Here is an 18,977-nt window from a genome sequence, read left to right as displayed (position 1 = left end):
TTGAAGAATTTTGAAAAGAATAATGGGCAAGTGTTGCACAATCCAGGTGTGGAAAGCTCTTAGAGACGTACCCAGAAAGACTCACATTCCTAATTGCTGCCAAAGGTGTTTCTACAAAGTATTGACTCGCTTGTGAATAATTATGTAAATTAGACTACTATTTAATTTTCAATCGGTTAGCAAAGATTTCTAAAAACAGGTATATTGTGTGTAGATGAGTGAGACTTTTTAAATACATTTTGAAATCAAGCTGTAACACAACAAAATGTGGAATAAGTCAAGGGGTATGAATACTTTCTGAAGGCACTGTATATTAAGATGTGCTTTGACTAATATGCAACCTTGTAAAAGTACACATTCACTTTGGCTTCAAACTGAAGGGCGGTACATGGCTTATCCCATCTGTTTCCTTGTTGTTTTTGAGCATGTGCCATTGATGAACTGGGATGTGAATAACAGCCGTGGCTGCAGTGTGTTCGTACTAACACGACGGCGTATTCTGTTGTAGAACTCGATCCGTCACAATCTGTCACTGAACCGCTACTTTATTAAAGTAGCCAGATCGCAGGAGGAACCGGGCAAGGGCTCGTTCTGGAGGATAGACCCGTCCTCAGAGGGCAAGCTCATGGAGCAAGCCTTCAGGAAACGAAGGCCGCGGGGTGTGCCCTGCTTCAGGACCCCCCTCGGACCCCTCTCCTCCAGGTATGGACCTACTCACTCTCTCAGGTTTCAGTCACACGATGAGCTCGCTGCATGCTTTACTGCAGGGGTCTCCATCCGGTCGCTCGCAGCCCATCTATCCAGAAATCCACATTGACATTATCCCATCCCTAGTTAGCTCCAGTTGGCCTAAAAATGCCAAATGTAACACTCTGCCAATTAATTTCCAGCAATAGTTCCCCTGTCTGTCTGTGTAGTGCACACATTTCTCTTCCATTCACTTTGTGTAGCCAGTAAGACAGAATGATAACTGTCTTCTGGGGAGACAGTAGGCTTGGGCGGCATACCATATACCGGGGTATTTGGAAACAGCCAAGGCATGGTTTTTCAATACAGTCAATACCATTGACTATTTCTTTTAAGTTTTTCAATATTTTTTTCAATATTTTGTTACTTTTTAAGTAAATACCTGCAGTCAGCTTGTGTAATATGTTAGGAGATGAAGCACATCGTGTTCTTAATTTAACCTGTCACATTATTTTACATTATGAAGCATAGTTCCCAGAACAGTTGAGCCAGTCATGTGGGGGGCGGCAGGTAGGTGGTTAGAGTTGGGCCAGTAACCGAAAGGTTGCTAGATCGAATCCCTGAGCTGACAAGGTAAAAATCTGTCGTTCTGCTCCTGAACAAGGCAGTTAATCCACTGTTCCTAGGCTGTCATTGAAAATAAGAATTTGTTCTTAAAACCTCTTAGAGCTACCCCCTATTTTTTTTATTTCCGCCTGAAGACATACCCAAATCTAACAGCCTGTAGCTCAGGCACAGAACTAAGGATATGCATATTCTTGGTACCATTTGAAAGAAAACACTCTGAAGTTTGTGTAAATGTGAATTTAATGTATGAGAATATAACACAATAGATCTGGTTTAGATAATACAATGAAGAAAAACAGTTATTTTTTCTATTTATTGTTGTATCTTTAAAATGAACAAGATAAAACAAACATTCAGATAGGATGATAGGGACAATTTCAGTGAAAAACATAAGAGGGCAACAGTACTTGTGCAAAGTTTCAGAATGATAACTTCCAAAATGAGTGTGCTACATGACATTTATCATGAAGTCACCCAGGTGTCCCACACAAGTAGCCCAAATGTACCCAAGTGGCCAAATTGGTGAAGTTATACATTTTGAATGGATAACTATATACAAAATACCAAAATGGTATTCTAACACCCCCCCCCCACCCCCAAAAAATGGAGAAAAAACATGAAAATGAAAATATACATTTACAAAATAACTTTCAATATTTGGAAGACCCTCAGTCCTCTACACAATATTATGCTGCTGATGCCAGGTGCCATAGCACATCCATGCCTGGAGAAATACATTTGGGCAGATGAACACCACTTGTGGCAGGAGCTGGATGAACCAACTTCAGTGGGGGATGGACACCTTGGCACTGGGGGCTCCCATTCGGAGTCAGTGGCACTGTGAAAGAAAATGTTCAGTTAGAATAGTTTCACATATGAGCCCTGTATCAACAGGTGTAATAAACATATACAGTGCCTTCCGAAAGTATTCGGCCCCCTTGAACTTTGCGACCTTTTGCCACATTTCAGGCTTCAAACATAAAGATATAAAACTGTAAGAATCAACAACAAGTGGGACACAATCATGAAGTGGAACGACATTTATTGGATATTTCAAACTTTTTTAACAAATCAAAAACTGAAAAATTGGGTGTGCAAAATTATTCAGCCCCTTTACTTTCAGTGCAGCAAACTCTCTCCAGAAGTTCAGTGAGGATCTCTGAATGATCCAATGTTGACCTAAATGACTAATGATGATAAATACAATCCACCTGTGTGTAATCAAGTCTCCATATAAATGCACCTGCACTGTGATAGTCTCAGAGGTCCGTTAAAAGCGCAGAGAGCATCATGAAGAACAAGGAACACACCAGGCAGGTCCGAGATACTGTTGTGAAGAAGTTTAAAGCCGGATTTGGATACAAAAAGATTTCCCAAGCTTTAAACATCCCAAGGAGCACTGTGCAAGCGATAATATTGAAATGGAAGGAGTATCAGACCACTGCAAATCTACCAAGACCTGGCCGTCCCTCTAAACTTTCAGCTCATACAAGGAGAAGACTGATCAGAGATGCAGCCAAGAGGCCCATGATCACTCTGGATGAACTGCAGAGATCTACAGCTGAGGTGGGAGACTCTGTCCATAGGACAACAATCAGTCGTATATTGCACAAATCTGGCCTTTATGGAAAAGTGGCAAGAAGAAAGCCATTTCTTCAAGATATCCATAAAAAGTGTTGTTTAAAGTTTGCCACAAGCCACCTGGGAGACACACCAAACATGTGGAAGAAGGTGCTCTGGTCAGATGAAACCAAAATTGAACTTTTTGGCAACAATGCAAAATGTTATGTTTGGCGTAAAAGCAACACTGCTCATCACCCTGAACACAACATCCCCACTGTCAAACATGGTGGTGGCAGCATCATGGTTTGGGCCTGCTTTTCTTCAGCTGGGAAAGGGAAGATGGTTCAAATTGATGGGAAGATGGATGGAGCCAAATACAGGACCATTCTGGAAGAAAACCTGATGGAGTCTGCAAAAGACCTGAGACTGGGACGGAGATTTGTCTTCCAACAAGACAATGATCCAAAACATAAAGCAACATCTACAATGGAATGGTTCAAAAATAAACATATCCAGGTGTTAGAATGGCCAAGTCAAAGTCCAGACCTGAATCCAATCGAGAATCTGTGGAAAGAACTGAAAACTGCTGTTCACAAATGCTCTCCATCCAACCTCCCTGAGCTCGAGCTGTTTTGCAAGGATGAATGGGAAAAAATGTCAGTCTCTCGATGTGCAAAACTGATAGACATACCCCAAGCGACTTACAGCTGTATTTGCAGCAAAAGGTGGCGCTACAAAGTATTAACTTAAGGGGGCTGAATAATTTTGCACGCCCAATTTTTCAGTTTTTGATTTGTTAAAAAAGTTTTAAATATCCAATAAATGTCGTTCCACTTCATGATTGTGTCCCACTTGTTGTTGATTCTTCACAAAAAAATACAGTTTTATGTCTTTATGTTTGAAGCCTGAAATGTGGCAAAAGGTCTCAAAGTTCAAGGGGGCCCGAATACTTTCGCAAGGCACTGTGTGTATATATATATATGAGTACTGGGAACATAAGGTTGAATATATTATTATAGACCTGCTAGATCTACTGTCTTTATCATATTATAACAGACCAGCTGTATCTACTGTCTCCATTTCACTTTGGACATTGTTGTGGGCCTGCCCTCCCCTCAACAGCCTCAAATAGGCTATTTCATTTCACAAATAATATTTTATATTATTCATTTCAAACAACGGCATTAGCATGAGAAGAACTTACCAGTCCAAAACGATGTCCTCTCCGTTCAAATAATATTCCTCCATTTGGGAATTGCTAAATGAGTCGTCCTCGATCAATTTCTTCTAAATTGTGTGTACATCTGTATATCTAGACTTAGATTTAGCTTTCCCTGACTTAGTCGCCATACTGATTGATATATAAACAGCTGAATATGCGCTTTACCAAAACAATGCTGTGCGCAACATGCATTGCTCCTTCCGGTATGAAACTTCAATGGCGAATGACCCTCTTTACGCGGGAGTTTACTACATGGGTTGGTCTTCCAACACATAAACATTACATATTGCCGTTTACCTCAGCTCATTGGCTATCTACCCAGTTAGATTAAGGCGATCAGTGGTCATTGGGTTAAAATACAGTCAATCAACAAAACAGCGGGCAAATCTGGAAAAATATAACGGTACTGAATTTGGGAAAATACTGTGTATTTGAAGCTAGAAAAAAAAGAAGTATTTTGTGATATGTTTCATAATTTAAAGTATCTCTCTTGATATAAAAGGTTGGACACCTCAGCTTTACTGTTAGCTTGGCATGTTTGTGCCATCACCTTGTGGCCATATGTGGTCACTATAATATTCCAATTGGGAAAGTGTGACTGGTGGACTGTGACTAGGGTGGTAAATTTCAATGCATATGTAAATCTACGGTATTTTTAAAGCCTATCCGTTTTTCCCTTTCACAGGAGTGCCCCAGTCTCCCCTAATCACTCTGGGGTGCTCTCGGCCCACTCGAGTGGGGTGCAGACCCCTGACAGCCTATCCCGAGAGGGTTCCCCTGTCCCCATGGAACCAGAGCCCGCTCCTCCGGCCCCGCCCCCTGCCACAGCAGTCCAGCCCAAACTAGCTGTCATCCAGGAGGCCCGCTTTGCACAGAGTACACCAGGTGAGAGACGCCCATTTTTGTCCAATTTATTTAACCAGGAAGGGCTCTTTGAGATTTAAATCTCTTTTTCAAGAGCATCCTGGCCAAGATAGGCAGCACCAAGCCATTACAAAAATTACAGACAAACAACATGAAAAACTACAAGTAATCTAGTAAAAACCATAGAATTCACAAGAGTATAACAAAATCAAAAACTGCAAATGAAAAACATTGACAGGTCAGGGAGTCAGTCTCAAGATCATTCATCAGTGATTTAAAAATCCCAATCGGGACAAGTTCTTCCAGTTTAAAAGGCATTGTAAGGCATTCCAAGACGATGGCGCAGAGTACATAAAAGCCCTTTTACCAAATTCAGTTGGGGCATTTGGAACAGTTAGAAGGATAAAGTCCAGCGAACAAAGAGAGTACCCACCACATTTCTGAACAATAAAAATGGCCAAATAAGAAGGTAGTAAACCAAAAATGGCTTTGTAAATAAAATTATACCAGTGACTAGAGAAGGCCAGCCAACCCTGGTATACAAAGTGCAGTGGTGCGTAAGGGTTTTGCAGTTTAAAATACATCTCAAAGTGCCATGGAAAAGGGTGTCAATTGATCTCAAACGCTGAGCGGAAGCCTTCATATATAAAATATCCCCATAGTCTAGTAAAGGCATAAATGTAGCTGATTACTAGCCTCCTTCTGGCTTTAAAAGAAAAACCAGGCCTTATTCCTAAAATAAAATCCCAATTTCAGCTTCAATTTTTTAAGTTGTTGAATATGCAATTTAAAAGAGGCCGTCATCAATTAAAATGGCAAGATATTTCTAAGAGGTTACAACCTCAATCTCCTTGCCCTGACAGGTAGTAATAGGTGAAAGGTTCAGAGGTCTATTTCTTGCTTTAGAAAACACCATTAGTTTAGTTTTGTCAGTATTGAGGATAAGCTTCAATTGACACAAGGTATGTTGAACAGTATAAAAAGCAGTTTGCAAGTTCTGGAAATCTTTTGTTAGAGATGAGGTATAACAATATCATCAGCATAAAAATGAAGTTGCGCATTTTGGACATTTTTGTCTAAATCATTTATATAAATAGTGAATAAGAGAGGACCAAATACAGAGCCTTGGGGCACACCATTAAAGACAGACAATTTAACAGACATAAGCCCATCAAATTGAGTGCACTATCAGACGGATAGTTAGCAAACCATGCAACTGCATGCTCTGAAAGACCTACACTCGACAATCTCTGCCTTTTTAATATAGCATGATCAACTGTATCAAAAGCCTTAGAGAGATAAATACAAAGTGAGACACAGTGTTGTTTTTTGTCAAGTGCTTCAGTGATATCATTTATAACCTTCATCGCTGCTGTAATTGTGCTATGCTTCTTCCTGAAGCCCGATTGGTACATTGATAAAATAGTTAGTAAATAATAAACTCTTAGCTGTTCACGCACAAGGGTTTCAAGTATTTTCACCAGGGGTGACAGCTTGAGATTGACCTATAATTATTTTAAAAGTGGTAGGACAAATGCTGATTTTTAGAATTTCATTACATTCCAGGGTTAGATTGAACAGATATGTAAAGGGTTCAGCTATGAAATCAGCTGCCAGATTTAAAAGCAGGGATCCAAAAGATCAGGACCTGCAGGCTTTCTCTGATCTAAGGATTTCAGGGCTTTATGTACCTCCTGCACTGAGAATGGCAAAAAGCTAAATGTTTGACCAGCTCTCACTGGTTCATCCACACAGGGTTGTACAGAGACAGAGGACACTGAATCAAACAGCCTACCAGATGATACGAAGTGCTCATTGACACAATTCAGCATTTCAGTTTTGTTGCTGTATATGACAGAGTCCTTCAAAACACATGACGTTAATTCATTAACATTACTGTTTCCAGACATAGACTTAATAGCCTTCCAAAACTTTCTAGGGTCATTCAGGTTATCAGTGGGAGGTGACATAAAACATTCAGACTTTGTTGTACTCTTCACCAATCCTATGTACAAATGTGCAGTCGTCACATGTGAATCCTCCGTTAAAAAAAGAAAGCTGTTGTTTTTCCAGGCTCCCCTCTCAACAGCCAGCCGGTGCTCATCACGGTTCAGCGTCAGTTACCTCAGACCCTAAAGCCGGTGACCTATGCCATGGCCACGCCTGTGACTACCAGCACCAACCAGAACCAGCAGCCCGTCATGCAGACGGTGCACGTCGTCCACCAGATCCCTGCCATGTCTGTCACCAGCGTGTCCGGGCTCAGCACCGCCAACACCTACACAGTGGCCACCCCCACCATGGTCACCCTCCAGGCTGAGCCCCAGGAGAACGGAGACTACTCAGAGGCCAAAGGTGAGGGCAGGGAAGGAGGATGGTGTAGTGTGTGTGTGGTTTCAGCCAGGTATACGTAGGTCTGTTTTACCGTTGACCAAAGCATCTGTGTCTGTGTATATATGTGTTGTCTTAGTAAATGTATCTCATGTTGCTCAGTTATTGTAGTGCTCGTTTGGTGTTATGTTATTAGAAGTCATTGACATCTCTCTTCTTTTTTTCTATGTTTGTCTCTAGTAAAAGTAGAATCTGTTCCAACCATCTCCCACGCCTCTATAGGCGGTGGCAGTCGCATCATCCAGACGACCCAGTCGGCCACGCCCTTACAGACGCTAACCTTTGTGCAGCAGTCCCTGGGCCAGCACCAGCTCCCAAAAAAGACCATCACACAGAACGGCACCCACCTGATGCCAATGCAGGCTGCTGCAGGTGAGACACTGACTTAGAATGGATCCTGTCAAAGCTCTTTATCCGCATCTGTAGTCTACCACTGCTCTGACCCCATCTGTAGTCTACCACTGCTCTGACCCCATCTGTAGTCTACCACTGCTCTGACCCCATCTGTAGTCTACCACTGCTCTGACCCCATCTGTAGTCTACCACTGCTCTGACCCCATCTGTAGTCTACCACTGCTCTGACCCCATCTGTAGTCTACCTCTGCTCTCACCCCATCTGTAGTCTACCTCTGCTCTGACCCCATCTGTAGTCTACCACTGCTCTGACCCCATCTGTAGTCTACCACTGCTCTGGCCCCATCTGTAGCCTGCCAATGCTCTGGCCCCATCTGTAGCCTGCCACTTCTCTGGCCCCATCTGTAGCCTGCCACTGCTCTGGCCCCATCTGTAGCCTGCCACTGCTCTGGCCCCATTTGTAGCCTACCACTGTTGTGAGTAGTCCCTGTTTGTTTAATTAACTAGAATTCATGCAGCGTACTTGTCAGTGCTGCTTTGCAGTGTGTTTGTGTATCTCGAAGGGCCATATGAATCCCTGTCTGGCTGGAGTTTCCTACACTGTTTGGAAAAGTACACTTTTTATTGGCATATGTTCTAAGATGTTAGATTACTTAGCAGAGTATTCCATCAATTCCGGCACTGAAATATTTCAATTTGTTTCCTCATTTTCCTCCCCATGTTCAGCCACAGCTGTTGCGAGTCCTCTCCACTTGCTGGCCACTCACGCCTCCGCTTCAGCCTCCCTCCCGACCAAACGACAGAACGGAGCCCAGGTGGCCAGCGATCAGCCCAACGTTAAGCGCATCAAAACAGAGGAAGGGGACAGCGCCACCCGCGCAGCAGATACAGACTCGTCGGCAGCCAATGACCAAGCCAGCCACCACAACTAGTCTTCTGCATCATCACCACAGTCGTTTTTTTTTTCTCCTTTCCTACCATTTATTTCTCCCTTCCATTGACTCCCAAGGTGCCAAAAGGAGAAGATTTTCAGTTGGTTTAATCATCGTAGAGGATTGGAAAATATGACCACCCGTTTAAAAGACTGAAGAGAACATTTAGTTGAGATTTGAAAAAAGGACAACTAGGACAAAGAAGAACTCTAATTTGAAGGTCCCCCTGTGAGACATCGCCACGGAGGAGGAGGAGGATGACGACTACTCCAAGACCACAGGAAGCCTTAACAACAATTAACCTTTAACATGATGAGCTGAACTTTGACCACCTGCAGCGAGCAGTTTGACTGAGGCCCATGTTAGCCCGGCGGTCGCACGGCACCTCTGTCTCATCTACCTCGGTGCAGATTGGGGGCCACGGTCAAGGGCACCACTCAACGGACCCATGGGATGACCAACTAGCAGCATGACAAGCATTTGACGCAGACATGAAATATCAATGAGTGCATTCAGAAAAAGGGATCAAAACAGTCGGTGCCAATTCCTGGACCTTTGGCAGCTAGCCTTTCATATACTGACCTAGCCTTATTGCTGCTGTAAGTAGTAATGCAGTATTTTGTTGTTCATATGTGGACCATAGGATCTGTTTTGGGTGTATTTTCATTTATATAGGTAAAATAAAGTGGTAATAATTGAAATAAAGAAAGCATTACAGCAGTGGGGTCTGACATTACAGCAGTGGGGTCTGACATTACAGCAGTGGGGTCTGACATTACAGCAGTGGGGTCTGACATTACAGCAGTGGGGTCTGACATTACAGCAGTGGGGTCTGACATTACAGCAGTGGGGTCTGACATTACAGCAGTGGGGTCTGACATTACAGCAGTGGGGTCTGACATTACAGCAGTGGGGTCTGACATTACAGCAGTGGGGTCTGACATTACAGCAGTGGGGTCTGACATTACAGCAGTGGGGTCTGACATTACAGCAGTGGGGTCTGACATTACAGCAGTGGGGCCTGACATTACAGCAGTGGGGTCTGACATTACAGCAGTGGGGTCTGACATTACAGCAGTGGGGTCTGACATTACAGCAGTGGGGTCTGACATTTCAATCACTCCACCTGAACTTCAACATCCTCGCTGTTACTTTGTATGTGGACTTTTTTTCTGTTCAGTGTCGTTTCTTTTTTACAATTCTATCAATGGAGTGTGTCTCCCCCCCCCCCCCCCCCCCTGTCAAATCCACGTTCTGTCATATCCAAATCAATTTGCTTTGTTACATATTTTCATACTTGCACAGATAACCAGTAAGATATAAACTAATTCCATGTGTAGTTGATCAGATGCCTCATCGAGCTTTCATGTAACAGACTACAGAAAAGTACCCGAGCCGTTAACGCATGAATCCTTAGTTGAAACTATACCAAAGGGGTCACTCCACCTCTGTTTTTGGTCAAAAGCTGAGTGATGGGCCTGGAGAAATGTAACCACTCTGATTGACAGGTGGATCTATGGATGCCAGGACTGACTATCCATGATATCACAAGTTATTATTCAAGATTAGATGGGTATATCATTCATTTAAGTCAGAAAATGGATGTAGCAACTAAGGATTCTAGCTTTAACTGTACATTTAACAGAAGAAAAGTGCTGTTTAAAACCAGACCAGATCTGCACTTGGTAAAATGTTAATTTTTTTCTCGTTATCCTTGGCTGTGGTGACTTTGGTGTGGAAAGACCCTTTGCTTGATTATTTTATTCTGTTCCGACAACCTGACGAGTCTGTCTTCAGATTGTATATGTTTCAAACTAAAGAAGATACAAGTGATGGATATTTGTTCCACTTCAGTGGATAAATGAGTTTTTTTATTTTATATAAATTAATTTAAAACCTTTCACTCTCTATTTTACTTGTCCAATGGTTTCACCACAACAGTGATCAGATCTTCTGCTCTCAGTACGCATTTAATTCCCAGATGTTTCAGAGACAACATGCTAGAGCAGCTGATGGCAGACTACCTAGAAGCAGTGTGTGCCATTCTATTGCCTCTGGCCAGATTATCCTCCTTCAATTATACATGTTGAATAGCTGCCGTTCAACAACACCTAGCAGGTGATTGCTAACAGACCGCGGCCACCCGTTCCTTTTAGCCCTTAATCTTTCTGTGAATTAGGATTTTGACAGTGCCCCAATTGACCACAGCGGGGCAGTAATTGGCATGGTAAGGCAAACCTGCCTTCACATCACATAAACTGTGCACAAAACATAAGATCACCTTCCTAATATTGAGTGGCGGAACCCTCCCCACTCAGGACTTTGCTCTCAGAACAGGCTCAATTCGTCCAGGATAGACTCTACAAGGTGTCGAACGCGTTGCACAGGGATTCCACAAGCATTTCGCTACACCCGCAATCACATCTGCTAAATGTGTATGTGACCAATACAATTTGATTCGATTTGGCCTATGTTGACTCCAATGCTTCCCACAGTTGCCAAGTTGGCTGGATGTCCTTTTGGTGGTGGACTATTCTTGATACACATGGGATATTGAGCATGAAAAACCCAGCAGCGTTGCAGTTCTTGACAAACCGGTGCACCTAGCACTTATTACCATAACCTGTTCAAAGGTACTAATTATTTTGTCTTGCCCATTCACCCTCAATGGCACACACACAATCTGTGTCACAATTGACCCCAGGCTTAAAAAATATTCTTTAACCTGTCACCCCCCCCCCCCTTTCATCTACACTGATTTGAAGTAGATGACAAGTGACATCAATTAAGGAATTGTAGCTTTCATCTGGATTCACCTGGTCAGTCTGTAGTGGAAGGAGCAAATGTTCCTAATGATATGTACACTGTATATCATGTGACATGTAAAACAAGCAACATTTGCATGCTGGACTAAAATGTTTCACTCATTAGTATGATTCTGTCATACTCTATTTGTCATGACATTGTTGCATTGTCATAGACGGGGTTTGTTAGAATTCCTGCTTGGTATTGTGTGTGTGAGATTCAGTTTAGCTTTACTTTCTTTCTGATTGGGCATACCCCTAGAATGCTCCTGTCAGATTTGTATGACTTCACAAGCAACGATTAATGCAGTCATGACACGCATGCTAAATAACTCTATGCTTGTCTTTCATCCTAATAGCAAAGCTATTTTTTTTAAATTAAAATAAAATCCCCCTCATCAATCTACACACACTACCCCATAATGACAAAGCCAAAAACGACCCCTTCTTTACTTAAGTATTCAGACCCTTTGTCATGACAATCAAAATTGAGCTCAGGTGGATACTGTTTTTTTGATAGTCCTTGATGTTTCTACAACTTGACTTGAGTCCACCTGCAGTAAATTCAATTGAAAGGCCATTAATTGGAAAGACACACACCTGTCTATATAAGGTCCCACAGTTGACAGTGCATGTCAGAGCAAAAACCAAGCCAAGAGGTCAAAGGAATTGTCCGTAGAGGCTCGAGACAGAATTGTGTCCAGGTACAGAGCTGGGGAAGGGAACCAAAACATTTCTGCAGCATTGAAGGTGTTCAAGAACACATTGGCCTCCATCATTCTTAAATGGAAGAAGTTTTGAACCACCAACACTCTTCCTAGAGCTGGCCGCCTGGTTAAACTGAGCAATCGGGGGAGGAGGCCCTTGGTCATTCGATGGTCACTGACAGAGCTCCAGAGTTTGTGGAGATGGGAGAACCTTCCAGAAGGACAGCCATCTCTGCAACACTCTTATTAGTGACCTCATGCTAAGACTGATTTGCATGATAAAACAGACAAATGGAGATTAATCTATGGATGATTCTACATAGAACACCACAGGGATTCTAGAAGACTGTTACTGTTTACATTACACTACTATAGCCTGAGTGCCAGTCTTTTTGTGCTATCATGCCAACTCGTCAATAATTGTCATGCCAAACTTTGTAAAGCCAATGTCAGCAATGTAGTTGGTAAGAGCACAAACCGACGGGCACTCAGGCTAACACTACTGAACTTATTTATGGTGAAACACACTGAAAGGAATAGTTGGTTCAACGATGTGAGTGAACCTCTATTAGCTACTCACGTTTTCACACAAATAGCGCTACTAATCTCAAATGATTAGCTGTCTCAAAAAACATGGTTTGTCTTGAAAAGCAGTGGTCAAAAACAACATGAAGATATGGGCTTCATGTTCTTACTACCAACTGGTAAAAGCACTCATTGCTGTAAAAAGATTGCTCGTTGCCGTAACAAGAATGTGATCGTTTAGGCTGCTGGGACCGCAGTGTTTCCTCACCTGTAACGCTTGTAATTTAGTAGGCAGTGTTAACAGATGCTGTTTACGAACTAATGAAATGATAATGAAAAGAAGAACAATGAGCTTAGATATGTCCTTGTGATGCAAAACTTCACTTTTGTAAACATAGTCTACTGAGAGCTCAGAACAAAACAAGTCAGTTTGGTCTTTTTGGGACTCATAACCTTAAAGATCAATGATAATTCAATGAAAAAGAGGATAAGCTGCATTTCACGAACCTGGAATGTTGTCTTATCAAATGTGACCCAATTATTTTAGGAGGGTAATGGCTGTTGTGTTGGGAGTTGCATTTCTTGATTGTCCAGTTGTACGTCAGTGGTTTCATTTCAGGTAATGCAAACAAGGCCTACCAGAAGCCAGAATAGGCCTGATACCCCTAAGCTCTAAGTAACTAGGTGTGGACCCCAGGAAGAATAGCTGCTGCTTTGGCAAAAGATGATCGGGATCTGAATAAACCAATAAATTAACATTTTGATAACTCCATAAAATATATTTTTTAAGAAGAGTAGTATCTCTCAAGGATTGACACAAAGTTACTTTTTCATTTTATGTCAGAACAAATGTTATACCATAGGCCTGTCCTAGTTTTGCTAGGTTGTTTAATGAGCATGAGCACCAGACCAGAGATCACATCCCTGGTTCTGCCTCCTAAGGAAAGAGAGAATTCAGAAATATGCAAAAGGGGGAGTGCAGTTATGAATGTCTTTGACACAGAGCTGCCCCAGTAATTCAACTGAAATCCAATCAGGTGTAATAGTCTGTATATTATTGCCATGGTGATAATCATCTACTGTATAGTGCTCCTTTTTTAATTAGCATTCTAGGTTGGTGGTGTTGGTAAACACAGTTAGTGCAGAGACAGGTGGGCACCAAGGGCATTCAAAGCCACAGAGTTACAGTTTAATGAACACATCTCTGTTGCTTCAGCTGGCTGTGTAGGTGGCGTTTCCATAGAAACCAGGAGCTTGGAGCAACTGCTTTATTGAACATGTGATCCACTGTCATTTTAGTTGGGGGATGGATATGGGATTTGATTGATGGAGGGAAGTCGTCTGAAAAATAGATCCTGGAAGTCAGATTTATTTATATGGATTTTATTAACATATGTTCGTGTGTCTGCCCAAAAAGAGAGCAAGCATTTCCTGAAAAAGCCAACATACATGTGAGCATTTCTTTCAGAACAAGTTAGCCAGTAAATGGCAAAGATCCCTGGGACCAACAACCATTTTAAGCCTGACTTACACATGGCTTTGACCAGGAAAAGAAACGTGTCAATGGTTCTCTTGTGTCTGCCGGTTCCAATCCTCTGATACCTTCTCATCCTGCTCCATAATAAACAGCTCTGTGGATTTCTAGTCAAATCCATGTTATGCCCAATGGTTATGAACAAAGTGTGATAGGATTAATTAAACAAATAATCACATCCCGTGTTCAGACTAACGATGTACTGTTAGTGCTTCTACCATTCCAAACACATCTATCAGCTTCATGGAGTTTTCATTGTGATCCTGCTATTTTAAAATACAATACAATTATTCACTTGGGGTTCTTGTTGTGAAGTAACAAATGCAGAACAATAATCCCTTTTGTGAGCGCCATGTAATTCTCTGGAATTCACAGCGAGAGACAGCATTCAGAGAGCTCCAAGATCAGAGAACCAACTGGTCAAGACTGGTTGGTTGTTCAAATGGATGTTGTTGAGATTACATTACATATATGATTTAAGCTATTATGAGGATAAGTTCATGCTAACTGGTTTTGGCATTTAAGTTTTTTGTTTGGTCTTGTCATTAGAGAACGTCAACTTTCTTTGGAACCACTTCTCCCTGATTTGAGGGCAACCTCACAGCACAGGGTCTATCGGGCTGCAGTTCCTCCCTGTACCACATGGTGGCAGTGCAAAGCAAGGTACACAAACGCCTATCTGACCTACATCCATGTGCAGAGATTCACAATATCTATTATGCTGTGTGCACTCTGTCTTTCTCAAACCCATGCACACACACTCACATACACCCGAATGACAGCATATAGACCGTGCTTAGAACACATCACCCACAGTGAAAGTGCCAATAACATGTATCTCAGCCTAATCTCAAAATTGTATTTAGGTCCTCGATACATGTCTTTCACCCATGAGAAAGAGAGAGAGATCGGTGAGTGGGTAGAGATGCAGTGGAGAGATGGAGAGTTTGTGTGGGTGTGCTCGGTCATCAAGCCCTCTGAAGAACCCTGCCAGAAACCGGTTTGGAGATTAGAGTAGATGGCTGCCGCTGATCTTGTCTTACGGGCCCTGGGTAAAAAGGCGGCTCTCCAACTGACCTGGACAGAATCCTAAAGCCCTAGATGCAGGATTACATACATCTTTGAGCTTAAATACGCACCTCACAACACCCAGAGATGGGCACTAAGAGAACTCAATGACCATCCCTCAATGAGCCTAAGGGCCTTGAGTAATATATTGAGTGTATACTCTGTATTAGACCAACCATGTTATAGTGGACCCCTTTACACTAGAAATGTGAAGTATGAGGAGGTTTGTTACCATGTTTTGACTGACTCCACATTGTAGTGCTTTACTGGCTGAGTCATTCTGGTCCTCTCTCAGTAATGGAGAGCATGGTTGACTGGGTTCTGACATGCGCTCTGCAGCATCCTGCGCTCTACTGGAAGGCTGTTGGTCAAGCAGTGCTTCTGGGTCATCACGGTCTGAAAACATCACATGAGCTCCACATGGGCCTTCATGTTAGTCAGGCTCTTATAACGTTTTGATTGTGATGCTTCATAGCTCTTTTGTAATGCTCCAGAATGCATTGGGTCCGTGACTATCAGAGTAACAACAGTGAGAAACCACGAATACTCTGAAAATGTAAAGGTACCACTGTGTAAAACACAGAACAACCTCTTGCAATCTTTTTGGAAGATGTTACAGGTCATATAAGGAAATCAGTCAATTGAAATAAATTCATTAGGCCCTAACCTGTAGATTTCACATGACTGGGAATACAGATTTGCACATGTTGGTCACAGATAGCTTTTTAAAAAAGGGAGGGGTGTGGATCAGAAAACCAGTCAGTATCTGGATTTGGGCGGGAACTGGAACACACTGTCATACACGTTGATCCAGAGCATCCCAAACATGCTCAATGGGTGACATGTCTGGTGAGTATTCAGGCCATGGAAGAACTGGGACATATTCAGCTTCCAGGAATTGTGTAAAGATCATTGTGACATGGGCTGTGCATTTACATGCTGAAACATGAGGTGATGCCTTCCAGGAATTGTGCTGTCTAATCAGCTTCTTGAAATCCCACATCTCTCAGGATGGATTATCTTGGCAAAGGAGAAATACTCACTAACAGGGATGTAAACTAATTTGTGCACAACATTTGAGAGAAATAAGCTTTTTGTGCATATGGAACATTTCTGGGATCTTTTATTTCAGCTCATGAAATATGGTACCAACACTGCGTTTATATTTTTGTTCAGTATAATGACCTTTTGGAATGTTTCCCAGTGTCCCCTAATTTGCTCCAGGGGTGCCGTACTACTATACTTGACCCTGTAAAACATCATGTGACAATAAAACATCCTGTTTTTATTTACTTTTGGGAACCATAACCATGTCAATTCAAAGTATCACTACTCCGTTTGTTAGGGCAATAATTCAAATAACTCCAATGTCACACAAAACCCTTGTAAGATATTAGTTATCTTTTAGAGAGAAAGAGGACCGTGTCATGGGTGAAGAAGTGGTTTAGAATGCCCAAATCATGGCTATTCCCCACCATTTATTTTCTCACTACTCTCAATCATGTTAGCTCCTTACACATGTTCAACACACACGCACACCTAGCCCTCAGTGAGTGTGTGCAGCAGAAAGGCCTGGAGCTTTCATCTCTGGGTCGGGCAGAAGTATAGGGGCTGTGTCCACTCCTCTAGCCACGGCATGAGAACTACAGGCAACAGCCAGAGAGGACTGTCGGAGGGAGGGGGAGAACAAGCAACAGCCAGAGAGGACTGTCAGAGGGGGAGAACAGGCAACAGCCAGAGAGGACTGTCGGAGGGAGGGGGAGAACAGGCAACAGCCAGAGAGGACTGTCGGAGGGAGGGGACACATAGTCCCCTGTGGCCAGAAACATCCCTTTCATAACATCAACACTGACCACTAACCAGCAGCACCCCATGTCTTGGCCCATTCACAAATACACTGAGTGTACAAAACATGAACCCTTTCCTCATATTGAGTTGCAGAGTTGAAGTTATTGACACAAACCAGTACGCCTGGCACCTACTACCATACCCCGTTCAAAGGCACTTAAAATGTTTGTCTTGCCCATTCACCCTCTGAATGGCACATATACACAATGCATGTCTCAATTGTCTCAAGGCTTACAAATCCTTCTTTAAACTTCATCTACACTGATTGAAGTAGATTTAACAAGTGACATCAACAAGAGATCATAGCTTTCACCTGGATTCACCTGGCCAATCTATGTCATGGAAAGAGCAGGTGTCCTTCATGTTTTGTACACTCAGTGTATTTGCCCATGCACAAGTACAGGCTGGAATCTGTACCATAAGAACAGTACAGTGCATACCAAGGTTAGAAAGTGGTGTTTTGACTGAGACTAAATGACTCCTGACAGGTGCTGCAGGTGCAAGGTGCTGTGGGTGAAAGCTTGTGTTGGTGTACTGAGGACAGCAATGTCTCACCATGCGGGTAGAGACACATTATGAGAAAGTTAACAAGAGGTTCCCGCTAGTCATTTTTTGGATTGGCAGCAGTGTTGCAGATCTTGCCCCTGCATCCTGATCGATCTAATGTATTTCACTTCAAATCAAGAACCTGACCAAAATACCTGTTTAGTTGGATATTTGTGGATGCTTTTTGTAATGACTCAATGAAAGACTGTTTGGTGGTAGGGGATGACAGATCTCATTAGCTGTAATTGCTTCTGGTTCGAATTACATAAAGTCACACAACCTAAAAAGAGCAGTGGGAGATATTGCTGATTTTGCCTCCTCTCCTGTTGTGAGAGCTGTTTCCTGCTGGGTTAATTACTGGAGGATGCTTTCACAACTGTCTTTGTGTTGTTAGTTAGGCTACCTCTCAAGTATAGTAGCTACTCTCATTAGAATATTTTCAAAATATGTCATCATTGTACTTTTTATTATTGTTTTACCTGGACAAATTGTGCCTCTGTAGACTAGAGAAATATTGGTAGCTATTTTATGAGCGACCTGTGTGTGATGCGATTATAAACTGTTACGTACGCTCATAGCGAGTTTTGTCATGTTCAACTCAACCTGTGGGTAAATGTACTGCAGTTGTTGCATCCCCTTCATATGGGCTGGTTCAAGGAGCCAGTTGCAGTGAATTATTATGGCAAGTGTGCATGAGGTGATAGAATAAAATAGAGCATTCATTATGCACAGGTGGTTCAGAAAAAGTGGTACTGAAATATTTGGATATGCTTGTGCACGGTAAAAGCCGTCAAAAGCTCCAATGGTTAATATTTTGTGTCTAATTCTCTGCATGCGTTTGAATTGCATTCTTCAGTAAAGTGATTGAAAAGGCTATATGCTGGGTCATTTGTGCAGGGCGTCTGAGAGGCACAAAGCCACCCGTCCTTCAGTGTTCTAATTGGTCATCAGTTTTATTCCCCCACCACTCTGCTTCTGACAGGCCTTACAGATGGAAAGCCTGTCTACTGTTCCCAAGGAAACAGTAAGACCTATTTTACACTGCAACAGCCTCTTGGAGTTAACGCCAAGGTAGCACTCTTAGTCTCCCATGTTTCACACTGTAGATGAGGTGGAATTGGAAAAACAATTGTTCTACACTCTGGCTGGTTGGTGAATGATCTTGATAACAATCTGCCAGATAGTAAATATACCGAAGAAAAATATAAACAAAACGTGTAAAGTGCTGATCCATGTTTCATGAGTTGAAATAAAAGATCCCAGAAATGTTCCATACGCACAAAAAACCCTATTTCTCTCAAATTT

The 18,977-nt window shown here is 42.4% G+C and overlaps 1 protein-coding gene across 1 annotated transcript in view; it reads left to right on the top strand.

The window, feature by feature from the left end:
- Positions 1-10,541, top strand: part of foxk2b (forkhead box K2b) — a 33,514-nt gene extending 22,973 nt beyond the window's left edge. Inside the window, exons 5-9 of the mRNA XM_031834677.1 lie at positions 509-702; positions 4,785-4,984; positions 7,037-7,318; positions 7,535-7,726; positions 8,435-10,541. Of these exons, the coding sequence (XP_031690537.1) occupies positions 509-702; positions 4,785-4,984; positions 7,037-7,318; positions 7,535-7,726; positions 8,435-8,640 (1,074 nt within the window). The 3' untranslated portion in view covers positions 8,641-10,541. The remainder of the gene's footprint in view (positions 1-508; positions 703-4,784; positions 4,985-7,036; positions 7,319-7,534; positions 7,727-8,434) is intronic.
- The last annotated feature ends 8,436 nt before the right edge of the window (positions 10,542-18,977 follow it).

The sequence above is a fragment of the Oncorhynchus kisutch genome, linkage group LG10 (genome assembly GCF_002021735.2).
Source record: "Oncorhynchus kisutch isolate 150728-3 linkage group LG10, Okis_V2, whole genome shotgun sequence".
NCBI lineage: Eukaryota > Metazoa > Chordata > Actinopteri > Salmoniformes > Salmonidae > Oncorhynchus > Oncorhynchus kisutch.
This window is presented reverse-complemented; position numbering and strand designations above follow the sequence as displayed.